This window comes from Coturnix japonica, chromosome 6 (assembly GCF_001577835.2).
Source record: "Coturnix japonica isolate 7356 chromosome 6, Coturnix japonica 2.1, whole genome shotgun sequence".
NCBI classification, from domain to species: Eukaryota; Metazoa; Chordata; class Aves; order Galliformes; family Phasianidae; genus Coturnix; species Coturnix japonica.
Window position 1 is genome coordinate 17,878,912 of NC_029521.1, and position 15,782 is coordinate 17,894,693.

Below are 15,782 nucleotides of genomic sequence, written 5' to 3' on the forward strand. Positions count from 1 at the left end.
TTTTTAAAAAAAAACATGATATCCGTCATCTTTTTGAGTGCTTAATAAATCAGTGCTGTCAGTAATCAACCGTGTACAAAATGAAATGCAGCCCTCTGCTGTACAGAATAGAAATTCTTAAATCACAGTCTAGATAGTAATGTTTCTCTTTACAAAGTATATGTCATTGAGACAAATCATTTCCAGACCAGAGAACAATAACACAAATCATAAAAATCAGAAGTTAATTTTATGGATTATTAACATTTTAGTACATAAAATTATAAAAATATTGAAATTCTGCTATAGAAGGAAAATCAATTAAGAGCAGATACTCGATCAGATGTCAACATTCTATTCAAAGCACTGCAACCTTCAAAAGTACAGAGATCTTGGTTTCCAAATGGAATTAAAATGTACTGTGTTTTTATGTGCTTAGACCATGCTTTTCAATTAATGTAAATGTTTACAATGTATACTGAAACACAGGTAACTATTTACATGCTTATATGAAAGAAATCATAACTATGTAATTCACCTACTGGGGCATAAATCAGTGCCATTTTACCAACAGTAAAGTGATGGCAACTATTCTCTAAAGCAGTGGTTCCCCAACTGCTCTGTGCAAGGTCAGGATGATCAATTCAATGTTGACTCACAGAAACACACACAAGCCATGAAAAGTGTTAAGGACTGACAGCAGTTCACTGTTTGAAAAGTTTGGGCAGTTCTGCTCCGCATCTGAAGACTGTGTTATTAATAGAACAACTTGTATATATTATTGAATTTTCATGCACACATTAAATGGCTTTTGCTAATACCTCTTAAGCTTTAAAATACTTTGAACTGCTAGGAGCTTTATATCTAAAATGAGATGTCAGTTTCTTAATTGAACATCTAAGAAAAGCAAATAACATTTTTGACCAAAACAGATGAACTGACAATGAGGAATGTAAGAAACAATGCAAGAACAGCATGCTTAAGTCTCCCAAATCCAATGGTAATTACAAAGGGAGACATGCAGCCCTATTCCCCAAGCAGAACAATATCAATATGAATGGGGGGGGAAGACAAGAAAAAAACAGAAAATGAAGAAAAAAAGGTGAGGAGGGCAATCAATGAGCCACAGTTCATTTAATTACTGTGTAGTAGGATTCAAATACTTAATGGAAATGTCATTTTGATTTAATGGAACAACTAGTGCATCTCTGTTTAATGTACTGTTCCATCAAATCAGCTCCATGTCCTATTTATGCTGCCACTATACAGTAATAAAAGTTCAACCAGATTAATAGCTTGTCAGAAAAAAAATTAACATTTATTTTATATGCAAACAATGTGTATTCTTCCTATTATTATTAGTCAAAAACAGAATTTTATCTTTCTGATAAGCATCTGTAGTTAATTGTTGCAATCTGGCAAATTTCAATAGTACTGGAGCACAAGACAATGGTTACAATACAAAAATGACATGGTAAAGTCACTTGGACTTTAAATAAATATCAATGCATGTACATTTAACGCTTCTTGTAAGTTTTTGTAAGATGGAAACATCCTAACATTTCAACTACTTCCAACTATGCAACTTGAACTACAGGCTTATTGTTCACATGGCAAGTAATAGGAAATTGCCACATGTAGTTCACACTTAACACAATTACTCAACTTTTTGTAATCTGGAAAAAGCTAAACATATCAACCTAAATGCTGAATTTTACCTCAGATAAATATGAAGTTTAGTGTTACCCTCCTCAAGATTCAGTGCTTCCCAGTACAAAATACGTTGGATGTACAATATTCAGAAAAGAATGAAATCCAAATTTGTGGTCAACAAATAAGTTCCAGTTAAAATCTATCTGAAAATTTCCATCATCCACCAATTAATCAATTATCCTTTTTTCATAATGCATATTAAAGGGGAAAACTGAGGATTTGTGAATATAAAAAAATTACATATTTCTTTTCCACAATGAAATAAATTCATTTAGTTGGCTGTGCCAACTGTATCAAGCAATTAAATATCTATATTGAATAGCATGAGGAGATTCTGCAGACTTCTCACATTTGTCCCAGTATTGCCTCCTATCTGGGGACACTACTGTCTCTTCTCTGCCTATGTTAGCTGCTGCTATGTACAAAACCTTTTCTTCCACTCAACCAATGTAAAGTTTAGGAAACAAGGACCCTATTCTATAAGCAAAAACACCTGCTAACAGTGTTAAAAGCAAACGTTTTTTGTGTTTTTGGTTTTTTTTTTTTTTTTTTTTTTTTTTTTTTTGACCCAGCCTTCACATTTTGCTGAAATACAAGTTTGTAAAAAAAAGAAAACCCTTAGACAAACTTCTTATATTTCAAAGGAGGTTATAAAGAGAATCTGCTGACATATTAAATCCTTTTTTATGGGACCCAAAAGCTTTTCTCCGAAGAACAATTGCAGTGAAGAGACATTTGGCTCCTAGGAAATTCCCAAAGGGTCAGCCATATGCATCCTTCCATGGCACCTCCACAGCACTGCTTTCTAAGACCCATGCTAGCTGTCTCAAAAGCAGCTTTCATCATTCACTATGGTGTCAGTCAATATGATTTATGGACTGCATTCAACAAAGTCAAAGCATATAGAATGAGAAATATGACTACAATCTTCTAATTTGTTTTGCATTGAGCCACTTAACAGTCAAAGACCTGATGTCAGGCTGAGACCAGCAACACAATTAACCAACCAGTGACAGATTCATCCATCCTCCCTGCCAGGCTGTGCCAATCAAAGACAGCATGAAGCAGCATTTGGAGAAATCAGTAAGAAAACCCATTCTCTAAGTAGCCTATGGAGGATTTTGATTGACAGTTTTTGAATATAGCTGCAGAAAACCACCACCCCTTCACCCTTCCTGCAAGCTGTGAAATTAGGCTTCTGCTGTCAATCATGGAAACAATAAAATAACACAAACCACCATCCTCAGCTTAAAAGGGAATAGCAAAACTTATCCGTTAAATCTAAGAATATAAGACTAAGAATTAATTTAACATTATGAAATAAGAGGCAAGAACCCAACCCATAAACATACAGATTTCATCAGTTACAAAAACTAAAGCAGGACTAGTGGACTAACAACCAACTTTTGAGCTATCATATTAAAAACCTAATAGAACTTCAGAACTCAATCTTACTTCAAGTATCCACACAACAATAACAAAAAATATATAATTGAAAATAATTTGTAATTGTAAGTTTTTACTAGCTGTTCTTTCCTAAAGGTATGTCCAGTACTAACTTTGTACTGACAAAGCAAGAAAATTGTAAAAACCTTTATATACACATCCTCTACATCTTCAAATAAATTAATCTAAAAACAAAAGTTATTATTAGTTTTTAGCTCTTCAAAATATGAACTTTAAAGATACAGGTGCTCAACAATAAATTTTATCATTCAATTGTCTTTACGACATTAACAGCCATATGATGAAATTTTGGTTTTCTTTTTTATTAGAAGCATCTAATGACAATTGCATCATGCAACTGAAACAGGCTGTTTATGTAAAATAAACTAAAAACAACAATAATCACACACACACAAAAAATTCTTGTGACTTCAGAAAACAGAATCCTTAAAAGCTGCACGACTCAAAAGTTATAAGCTTTCAAAAGAAATGCAGCTTCTGTGCCATTCACTGCTGGAATTCTAGTAGAGCTCAGTCATGACACAACCAGCACCTACCCAAAATTAACAGGAAACATTTCTAAACAAAATGGTCAGTATTTCCAGTGTTCATGTCACCTTGATAGTTCATCATGAGTATTCAATTAACAGAAATTTTCACTGGAATGTACAATTAGTGTTATTCAGTACAAATTCCCACTTCAAGGACTATTTCCTACTCTAGTTCAGGTCCATTGGCTTTTTACTTGGTTGATCTAGAACAAGTTTTTAAGTAGAAAGCTTTGTCTTCTTTATTCCTCTTCTTGAAAGGACTCTGCCTACAGATTGGAGCTACATATGAACTAACACAGTGCAGTGTATCACTAGTGATGAGGAGGCAATTGGAAATTCCCATAATCTACACTAAAGCAGCTGCGTAAAGTTAGGAAAAAAAAAAAAATCATTCTGTTCACTGAAAAATTCTCTCTTTTTATTTGTGAAACACATCAGTAGGAGAACATCTTTCAATGAAATAGCCAGGAAATGTGGGAACTAGTTTTAAAGACGTTCTTGTATGGAACCCACAACCTCTCAGTTATCTGGAGAGAGAAGCTCTCCAGACTTAGAAGGGGAAGAGATGAAGATTTAAGTACATGAACACCATCGGATTCAAGAATAAAACCAAATCTGGAAGTCACTCTAACAGAGGGAACACTGAGACTGCTTCAAAACCAAGGCCCTTCCTGTTGACTCCCAGCTGCAGAACATAAGATCCCCTCCTCTGCCCTCCATATGACATGGCAAGCCCTTCCTGAAGCTGGTGGCAGCTTCTTAACAAGATCACCAACCTCAAGTCCAATGGAAATAGAGAGGAACTGAGAACATTAGTGAGGATTTTACATGTTGGAAACATATTCTTTATTTCCAACACCTTTCTTTAAAGTACACTCTTCAGCTGACACTTTAGATGGGGTGTTTTAGTTAGATGTGTCCATGTAGGTTAAGTCACAAATTAAGCTTTACTTTTATCTTTTGTCAAATTTCAGGGTAAATTTAGGTTGCAAACTAAAAATCCTTAAAAAACAAACAAACAAACAAAAAACCCCAACAACCAAATAAATTGAACATTTAAACCATCACATGTTAAAAGGAAACAGAACAAACCTAACATAATTTAATACACATCCAATGTATTTTCTTGGCAGTCAGGAGCAGAATTTAGTATTTTATGGATGCTATTCAGCTTTACAGACACTCTCTACACAATTAAACACAAACTACTTCAGATCCACTTCCAGCTTCCCTGGTAATCAAGAGATTCCCCCGCTTATTTTTGGCACCTAATCTTAAGAGAGCTGTCCTGTAACAAAACTATCCAACTGTTTGGCTGCCCCTGATACAAAATTCTGATCTACGGTGCAGACAAATATAACAATTGAAGTTTTCTGACATTACTGTTGAAAATTACTGAAGAACAGAGCGAGGAATCTTAGATAACAACACTGATTCTACTACTTTTCCCCTTTTAACTGATATATTTTAATTTAATTCTAAATTGTTATGGTAACTACTGACAGTTGTTTCAACACAGAGTGAAGTTTTAACCAATAGAATAAAATGCCTTTTTTGTATTTGTCCACCTCTTGCACATGTGTTTGAATTTTATGCTTTACTGAATACAAGAATACATCTGCAGACAAGTTAGATACTGAGTATTAAATCTTTTGCTCTGGTCATTAACATTAAGCTATATATAATTATCGTTATTTAACTCAATTATTCTTTCCCCTGAGAAGATAATTTTAACTGTAAATTTTACATCTTTCATAGCATTAATCCCCACACTGTGTACAGTAAGTCCATTATGTGCTTATGAGCTTCAATAGCAAATAGCACAGTGTACATTTCCAGAATTCTATGCTCACAGAAAATTAGTGAAGTAATAATAATTTTCATTATAATTTTCATTTTCATTATAATAGAAACGTTATGCCAAATCAAAATAAACTGCTTGTACAAAAATTGACGACCTGAAAATAACCTGAGCTTGGAAGAATTCCTAAATGCAATCCATCATCTTCTAAAAAATATATGTATTTGGACAAACACATTTCTTACATCGCAGACAGATGTAGCAGAGAAAAGATGGGCCTTTCACTAATACTTCATTCTGTTATGTCACTCTACCTCAATTCTGTATGCATGCCTCATCGCTGCATTTTGATACCTGACCTCACTTTTAAAAGGCTTCAGAGCCTCCTCAAAATGATCTCATTTGAGATGCAATGCACACCCACTCACCTTCTGCAAGGCTTTTAGGGCTCCTAACATACCCGTGTACGAATGCCCTGTGTTAGTCATTAACCTGATTCCTGCATGCAATCACACAAGGTACACAGCACGTCATCAGCAAAACAGTAATATCTTTTTATTAAATGATTAAAAATTGAAGCAATAAGCCTGCAGGCAGTTCATAGTTTTTTCAGTTCACATGCTTTTTCTTCATCTTGCATCTACTTACCGACATAGCTGCATGGTCATTGTTGTTATTCTGAGAAGGAAACCAGTAAGGCAATCAAATCAAAACAAAAAATTAAGATGTACTGTCAACATCAAAAAGAAAAAAAGAAGAAAAAAAAAAAAAAAGAAAAAAAAAGAATAAAAAATTGGTAGCAATAAAAGATAAGGAAACATTTCCAAAAAATAACAATTCTATTTATATAATGCTTTAAAAACAAAAACCCACACCTGTGAAATTATACTGTATTTTGTCAACATAAAACAAAGAGATTATAATTGAATTAATACTAGATCAGCAATAAAATGTTTTTCTGTAATAAAGAACTGTATGCCAAAATATCAAAACAGTAAACTTCAGATTGGGAAACATCCATTGTTATGTCTTTCCAAAAGGTTTTCTATAGAACAAATAATACATTCCAAAATACCTATGCCATGTTTACTTTCCTGGCCTATGAAGGCTATATGTACAACATCAACATACTTCACTCAGGAAAAATTTTAAATGGCTTAGTACAGAAGTAATAAAAATATTACACAGTTCATAAGTAATTGTTAACGTAAAGGTAACAGTGCTACAACTGGAAGACGGAATGAGAGTATTTTCTTTTCCAAAACTGACGCTAAAGCACAGTACATATATACAGAGGAGAAAGCTAAGATGGAAGACTTAAGTGAAAAAAAAACATTCAGAAACAAGATGTTTCCAGTGATTCCATAGGTCTAGCAGACTCCACGAAACGTGCAAGTTCAAAACCATTGAGATCATGGTCTGATTTAGATCTCTTATGTTCCAATTAAAATAATACAAATTTCACAAAACATTTCACAAAACAAAGAAATTATGTTTTTAATAGTTATGTCTATATTATTACAGAAATAATTCAACATAGCCTCAGGTGGAAACACAGAAGGAGATTCCTAGGTTTGTTTCCACAGCTTACACATATATCTGAAACAAGACAGAGCTCTAATGACAGGAATCCAACAACCACCAAAAAAGTTAGCAGATCATAATACCTCTACTGGAAGACTAGAGTTTGAAACAATATTAGATAGAATGTCAATGACCCTTGAAACAGAATATGGATGATGAATGTAGCAAACTGATGCCCAAGCTCCAGCGAAACACCCTTCTATACCAAAGGATATACCACGATAGGCAACAACTCCCCTATTTGTCCTGCTCTTTTTTTCTAAAATTACAACCACTGCTCAGGATATTTTTTTTTTTTTTTCCAGTTACAGACATGGTTCTGACAAACCATTTTGAGCACTAGGATTGTTTCTGCCAGCAATACAAACTGTTATGGAAATGACATGGTGACATTCTTATTCTGGTAGTGGAAATACATACTAAAATTCTTCCCAGCTTTAGCTGTGACATAAGCTAAACATCCAGTTTTATGTAGGGCTCCTTAGCACTAGTATTTCACTGAGTTATGGAATCTAGTTGTGAGCTTGCCATTGAAAACCTTCATTACAGATTTAGTATAGATTTTCTCTTGATAAAATAACTTACTACTACATATCTAACAAGAGCCACCACAATTATACCGTACACACATTTTCATACAGTCTCCAGAGCTCATACACAACATTTATAGGACTGCATGTTTCTACAGTCTGCTAAGCCAGAGTGATACACAGGGAAATCCAAAAGCAACAAGAAACCTCCTGCCAGAGCAGACTGCTCAGCCATACAGCTCCAGCTTGTTAACTGGCCAGACTTTAAATTACAAAATAAACTGTCCATAGGAACTAACTTTCTCCAAAGATTGGCTTGCATCCTCAGGCACTTATTTCTTTAAAATTTTTCAACTCTCTTAATGACATAGCTGCTATTTTCCAACCCTCCTAACAAATTATCTCATTCAAGGAAACCACAGCTTTCTTTCAGCTGATAGCAGGACATGTAAATTTCTGCCTGTAGTCCATTTTAGAAGACCTGTATCACAAGCTGTACATCATTATTCACAGCTGCTATACACAAATAGCCATTAAGGAGCAGTACAGTTCAGTGAGTAACAAAAAGTTGACAGTGAATTTAACATATAAGCATGTTATCCTTTATTAAAAAGATTGCTTAGTTGAACTGGCATGGAAGCATGTGCCTCATAGTTCCCATTCACATTAACACTGAATGGGCTATGCCTTTGAGTAATTAAAAAAAAAAAAAAAAAGCCACTTAACATAATTTGGAAGACCTGATAAGCCCACTATGTCAGCAACTTCAGCACCTTGCTGAGAATGTAAATAAATTATCTACTAGTCTGGAGCCTCAAAACGTTTATGCATTGAGAACTGATTCCTGACAGGCATTGCATGTGGGTAAAGCAATCAGACATCAGCATGATAGCAGCAACAAAAGACAAACCGACAAAAAGCAGATGCATCTTGAAAGAATTTGAAGTTACTCCACATCTACAAAGGTATAAACTATTATTATCATAGCTCAAACTAGATCTTGGGTTTTCATCTTAAAGAAAGGAAAAAGTAGACAATGGAATGTAACAAGTACAGCAAACAGGTTACTAGGGCCCTTTCAAGTGGCACAAAGTAACAAAGGATATATTTGAATAAGAATGGGGACTTGTTTCAATGATGCTCAATTAAGTAGAATTAAATGATTTTTTTTTTTTTATTTTTTTTTTGTCATAGCTACTTAACTGAAAACAATTTTGGAGAACCCAAAGCCTCCAGAATCTGCACAAATGGAGGACTTGCACCAATTCAGTGTCCTTTGAATCAGTGGATGTGTACACTGAGCTGTACATCAGTGGACATCTGAGGGCTTGTCTACTCTAGAAAACCACCTAACTTCTTAGACTATTTGTAAATCAGCTGTTGTTTGCGTTAATTCTAGAGTATTCAAAAGCATTTTCTAAGTATTATCATAGGTAAGCATCATCAACATACTGAAACATCTAAAGTATATCTGTACTGAAAATACTGAAATATTTACATGCTAGTATTTGTTCAAGATCTTGATATTATAAAATAAAATAATGCTCCAATGGACTGAAATTACACTTAATTTTGAACACTTACAGGTAAATGAGTAAAGACTTGAAATGTGCTTCTTAAGAAGTTAATGAGGTCCATTAAGTATCCACTGGCTCTTCCATCTGATTCAGACATAGTCCAATCATAGTCAGCAATCTGAATAAATTCATCTATTTTTTGGTTTAGTTTTGTATATATTTCTCCTTCTGCAGCATGCCTTGCATCCTGAGGGGAAAAAAGAATTGCACAGTTACCAGAATTCTAGAATATTACTAGAACACAGATTATATATTTTTCATCAATGAAACTGAAGTCTTACAGGGTTTATTTTTAGGGTAAAGTTAGCTTGTGTCTTGCAGCAGTAAGTCTGAAGTCATAGTTTTTATAAATTCCTGATGCATACTATAAATACACACAAGTATACTTTAAGAGAATAAACTAAATTATCAGAAATCAAGGAAATATATTTGAATTTGGAAATAAAAGAATTGCTTTACTCTCTTCCACAGCAATCATGTTTTATTCAGCTTTACAAATTTATTAACCCTGAGATAAGGTTTATTTGATCTCTACCAACTAAATCCACAGATTTATCTATTTTTGTTGAGAGTGACCACAGATTTAAAGAGGCAAAGGAATACGATGGTATCCACAACTGCACTCAGCCATCCAAAGCTGTAAAGTATGTTGTAAGTACTGAAAGCTACACAGCTTTTTAATATGATAAAATGAAAAACAGTGACACCGTTTTGAGGGCAGAGAGGCTGTTTATTTGTTTTTCTTTTGTACTTGTATTTACTTTTACACTGTTACAAAAGAATACTAGGAGAGTTTGAATGGTATTTTAAAATGGCATCTTATATCCAATAATAACAGGGGGAAAACAGCCCTCAGAAATAGCAGCAATGAAACATGTTTGAGGACTTCTTTTTTTTTTTTTTAAAAAAAAGGAAATAAAAAACAAAAGAAATTAAGAGACCCAAGAAAAACTACAGTATGGTTGCATTTTTGAGATCATCTCAAGGATTGCAAACAATGCTAATAAAGGAGATTTTTGATCACTCAGAAAGAATGGGAGTGACACGATTTGTCACCAGGAGACGAATTTAATAACATGCCAAACCCTATGGGGGCCCAGCTGGGGAACTACATGCAGTTTTTCATTTAATATAAATTTTTAAAAAAGGACTGATGAGAATAAGTTGGTTGATGAAGTAATTTCCTGTCTTATTTTACATATACAAATTCAAAAACTTGGTTTCGCAATATATAGCAACAACCTGGATGCATTCATTGTGTATGGAGATTTTCAATTATTAGTAACTTACAGCACTTTTAAAATTATTTTACAACTCATCATTTAAGTTCTTGCCTACAGAGAGAAACTGAGAAACGCAGAGGTTAAATGACTGATTTCTGATCTCGAGTTAGCTAGCAGCAAACCTTGACAGAGAACACTGCTCCTTTCAGTGCCATCCCAATGCCCTCCCACAGGATACCTTATTGCTCATGAGAATGCTTTGAAACCTTTCATGTGATTCCATACAGTATACAGGTTTGCTTTCTGAATGAACAAGGTTGAAGATTATAATCTCAACCATTAATTCATGGAGACATAAGTGACAAAAAAAAAAATTTTGGAAAAATCCTTCTCTGAGGATACTTATTATTTAAAGGTAAATAATAATGCTTTTTTTGTAGGTAATTATACACAAATATAATTGTTCATATCTAGCTCTATTTCCATTTTAACAAGCATTACTGCGCAAATAAATGTAAAGGATACTAAATAAAAACATGAATTCTACAAACAATTGGATAATCTATGCTTTGTAACACATACTAAATACTGCTTTCATATTATCATTACACAGTCTGAGAGTATACCGCAAACATAAGACATGTCAAATTACAGTAGCTGTTTTGCTCGATTCCATTCAGAAATGTGAAATATCACATTGCTTGGAGCTTAATCCATTGAAAGCTTCTGGTGCAGTCAAACTTTGTTTGTCATTCTGTAACTTAATAAAAAAGGCATCTGCAGGAATGTAGATGTTTCTCGTATATTAAATTCCCATACCAATAACATAAAAAACAATGTTTATCTGCTCAAGGTTAAAACTGAATTCCTAACAGATTTTTTTAGAATCAAAATGAGAAAATATGCAGCTCTCCCCTCACTCCCCTTTTGTTTTTAAATACATTAAAATCATTGCAAATGAATTAACTTTTCATATCTGGTTGCATAACGGGTAATATATACCATACCTTAAATGTAGAAAGTCCATACAGTCTGGCAGTGTGAACAGTCACTTGTGAAATATTTGTGATGTTAGAGATAAAATCCTCAAGGTATTTACAGGCTAGTTCCAGGTGCGTTGTGTTTATGATGATTTGAACAAGCTACAAGAAACAAATAATTATAATAAAATGCCTTTTTCTATTATTCATTGACATTTGATTTTTGTAAATGGGGGCTTCTTTCAGAAACAGTGTTGCCAGAAGTTTACTGCAGTATTTCAGGCTATCAGCTATCAACTGACAACATTCAAGTTAGCTTTCAAATACCGGTAAGGAGTAATGCCACAGTTTACATACAAATGCCATTTTAAAAAAAATGAAGATTGTAGATATCTACCCAGTGAAATTAATTCAACTGTTATTTCAGAATTTAAAAAAGGGGAAAATAAAGGATAACATATTGCCAAAATTAAATCACTAATTCATACTACAAAAGCAAGGAAACAAGAAAGCAAACATCATTGCTGCAATTAAAATAAATAAATACATCAATACATAAAAGCAATGTAGTAAGAAGTTCGGAAATTTCAAATATATGACTGCATCCCCCCCTAAATGGTAATAATACTGCTCTAGAAATAAATATGCACGATACTGATATTATTTACATCTTTTTATAGGCAGGACTTTCATTCATGTTCAGTTCATAAATTACACAACACAGATGCTGCATAATAACTGAAACAGTGGTGTATGATTTCTAATATCTTCACTACTTGCAGTCTGGCTCCAGTACCTTTTAGTGAACACTAATCTAATGTTAGGAAAAGTAACAGCTTTGTATTTTAAACTTTTTTATTATAACATACCATCCTGATATTTAAATACCTAAAAAATATTAGTGATTTTTTCATATTCTGTACCAATTTCAAGAATGTAGAAAACTTTCTCAGAATAATTTTATAGCTTGGCATACAAGTGTGTCAATATACAAATTAGAACCTTTCCCTCCTCATGATCTTCTTTTTATTTCATTTACACAAGAGATCCTTGCCATTTTTAAAGCAAAACTAAACATGAAAATTGCACTGCACTCATGGCAGCAGTCTAACTCCTTCCAGTAGCACAAGCATCATCCTTCAGTTCCAACTAGATCCACATTGGTTTTGATTGTTTGGTTGTTTTTGTTTATGTCACAGCCATTGACCCTTTTTTTTGTTAATACATTCCTCATCTCTTTAAAATTTCAATTTTAAAGTAAGCACTACTTATTTTCGTTACATAATCTCAATACTATATAATATCCACATTTACAAGAATAGTTTTAGCACCAATTTCCTTACAAGAATGCAGTTCTGGGTGAGTATTTTAAAACTTACCTCTGTTAAACCTATGTGAGGTTTCTTAATTAGGTTCTGTAAACAACTACTGAGAGTTCTTGTTAGCAGCAGATTCGTTGATTTTCTAAGCATGTCATCTATTTCCGTTGAGCTGAAATAAAAGTACATTTTTAAAACATGACAATACTTTGACAGTAAAACTCTATTTCTTCCTTACAAAGAGAACTTTTAGTATTCAGAATTATCCATGTGCTTGAATTTCTGGTTGCTTCAAGCCATCTGTGATCTAACACAAAACACCTCTTTCATTTACCAAATTATCCATTAACTACATTTCAACGTTGCAGAAAACCTGTTATTTTTAGATTTTGGACGTGTTTATTGACACAGCAGTTAGGAAGGAGTAATTTGTGTTTTGTAATGAGTTACCATGGAGGTCAACATGCACCAATTAGTACGTGTAAATTATAAACAGTAACAATTAAGAACGTGTGAAAGCAATTCATTTACATCTTTAACGGAGCAGAAGTGGGTGAGCAGTCACAAATAACTCCCAGATTTCAGACCTGCCACGTTATTTTACATAATTATAACTGAGCTTTAAAGCTTCACAAGAAAACAGGAGATGTCAGAAATGTTATATTTTCCTTTGGGAAAAGGTGGGAAAGAAGAGGGAATTAGCATGCAGACAGCATGTTGTGTTACAGGAAAAATAATTACTAGGGAAACTCAAAGCAGTGAAAATTGTAAGGTGTTTAAAGTAATCAGGGATGCTACACAATTATTTCTGAAATGATAATTATTAAAGTATACAGGCTTTGTTAAACAACAACAAAAAAATCTCCAGATTATCCAAATCAGTCAATACTGTTAAAAAAGCCCTAATGCTGCTTTGGTGTGTTCACTACACTAAGCAAAATTCATTTACACATACATGCATTCCATACCTACATGTATATACATACATGAAATATATATCATAGCACTGGGAATCACAGATAAAATATAACAAATTACACATGTAATTTAAGAAACAAACAAAGCAAGTAAGCACCCAGGAAAACCTATTTTCAATTTAATACAAATTATTAGTTTACCTGGAAGTTATGGGATAGTTTATACTCATTTGCATTCACAGTACTTATAGATTACCTGCGGTGAAGTGATTCTGAAAACTTAAGGCTTGCATAAATGAATTCCTTAACCTGGATATATATCTGAGGCACTGACTGAGACATCGGGAGCTTCTTTGGAAAGGACTGCTGTAAAAATAAAGATAATCCTCTGATTCTAAGGAGAGATTGGTATTAAATACTGGAAAATCACTTACCAATATTTCACCTATCATAAGTTTTTCCATTTTAAACCAAATATATTCTGTGGTGTGTATTGAACTGATTTCTGTATCCGTTTAAATACATTAAAGTTTGGAGTGTTGATTGTTCTCTATCAGCTATCTTCCTGCTGAATCATAAAATTAGATTCCATTTTCAGGTAGGTATCTGCAGCAGTGCATCTTGATTAAACCAGCTTCCCTCTACACCAACTACTCTCACTGTGCTTTAATTTCCTTATGTAAATTCTACCATGGGTTTGTTATTACTTGATCAGTTCCATCAAAACCACTTTCAGAAGGCAGAACATACTAATCACCCTTCCATGAAAGAAAATTTTAGAGAGAATGGCTGACGCTAAGAAAGAATATCCCACTGGGATGTCAGTACAGCAGAATTCTTTACAGCCTCTTCATATCTACTTTGTCCCACATATTCAGATAATAAATAACTAATTTACAAAGTGAAATAATGAAGTTGCTATCTCTAATACATTCCTGATGATCATTACCTGCATTGCTGCAAAACCACAGCATACAACATACCATGGGTTACAAAACCCAATGTTTTGCAACAAAATCTAAGTTAACTCATTAAATAAAGACTGGATTGATTAAAATGAATTATTAGTTTACAAAACAGTAGGTCTCATTATTCACTCAAACATCAGAGCAAGTGATTAGAGCTTTAATTTTCCTATTTATTTATGAATACATAATTACACTCTTAATCTACCAAGCTTTTCTATTTTTAATTACTTTCTAATTAGAAATATAATTTCTGTTCTAACCATTCCGAATTGGATTTTGGCAAATCTTAATAACAAAACTTTTCCTTACCTTATCAAGTTCTGAATCTTGAAAAGGAAATTTGCTTATAACTATTTTGTATTCTTCTTCATTTGCTACAGGAATAGGGCTGTAGTTATCTGCTTCAAAAATATCCCTGGCAAATTAGTTAATAAAGCGAAAAAACAAGAATATTTAATTTATTAATAGTATTTTACAATAATAAAGCATACTAATGAATATACAAATTACTACTACATTTACGTGTGCAATGTTAAAATATTATGAACTGGAATCATTCTAGTTTCAAAAGTCTGAAATATGTTTAGATGAATTCAAAAGTAATTATTATATGACTGCTCTTTAAGCTATGTCCAATCACAGAGTTAAAAAAAAAGCTAAAAACATTTATCATGCATGTCCAAAAGCAGAACACAGTAAAGGAACTTCAGAACAACAAGTCTATTCCAGGAAAAACTGTAAGGAGAATCTTAAGTGGTCGATTTAATTTTAAGATTTTCTGTAATATGATTCAACACCTTTTATGGTAAACAAAATCTGAAAATTTAGACATCATACTCTATATCTGCAAACAGACTTTGGAGTACAGTTCCACACTGCTCTACTCCTGGGTTAACTATTCAAAAAATGATTCCAAAGAACACATGGAAACCCTCTTGCACTGAAAGAACATGAAGACATTGGCAACATCAGAAGTGTGTCAGTAATATACACATAATGTCCAACATTAAACATTATGACAACCTAAATTAAGAACATATTGGCAACAGACTATTGCAGTTGTCTAGGCTGATTAGGTTACTAATTAAGAAAAACAGGTGTCCTTCTCTTGGTATTTCTCCAGAGAAGTCCCTAAGAGGGAATGTTTCTTCTCTCCATTAATTACAGATGCAGTCCTTGATAGTTCTTCTCTAA

General features: G+C 33.3%; 1 protein-coding gene across 11 annotated transcripts in view; it reads right to left on the reverse strand.

Moving 5' to 3' along the window:
- Window positions 1-15,782, reverse strand: part of EXOC6 (exocyst complex component 6) — an 80,023-nt gene that overhangs the window by 30,361 nt on the left and 33,880 nt on the right. For 6 of the 11 annotated variants that reach the window (XM_015867192.2, XM_015867195.2, XM_015867200.2 and 3 more), the window contains 6 exons: window positions 14,898-15,003; window positions 13,877-13,986; window positions 12,764-12,875; window positions 11,412-11,546; window positions 9,189-9,368; window positions 6,139-6,168 (listed from right to left, as the gene is read on the reverse strand). In XM_015867192.2, coding sequence (XP_015722678.1) covers window positions 6,139-6,168; window positions 9,189-9,368; window positions 11,412-11,546; window positions 12,764-12,875; window positions 13,877-13,986; window positions 14,898-15,003 — 673 coding nt within the window. Of the gene's footprint in view, window positions 1-6,138; window positions 6,221-9,188; window positions 9,369-11,411; window positions 11,547-12,763; window positions 12,876-13,876; window positions 13,987-14,897; window positions 15,004-15,782 lie in introns of those variants that run through there. The other 5 variants (XM_015867194.2, XM_015867197.2, XM_015867193.2 and 2 more) reach the window with 4 other exon arrangements.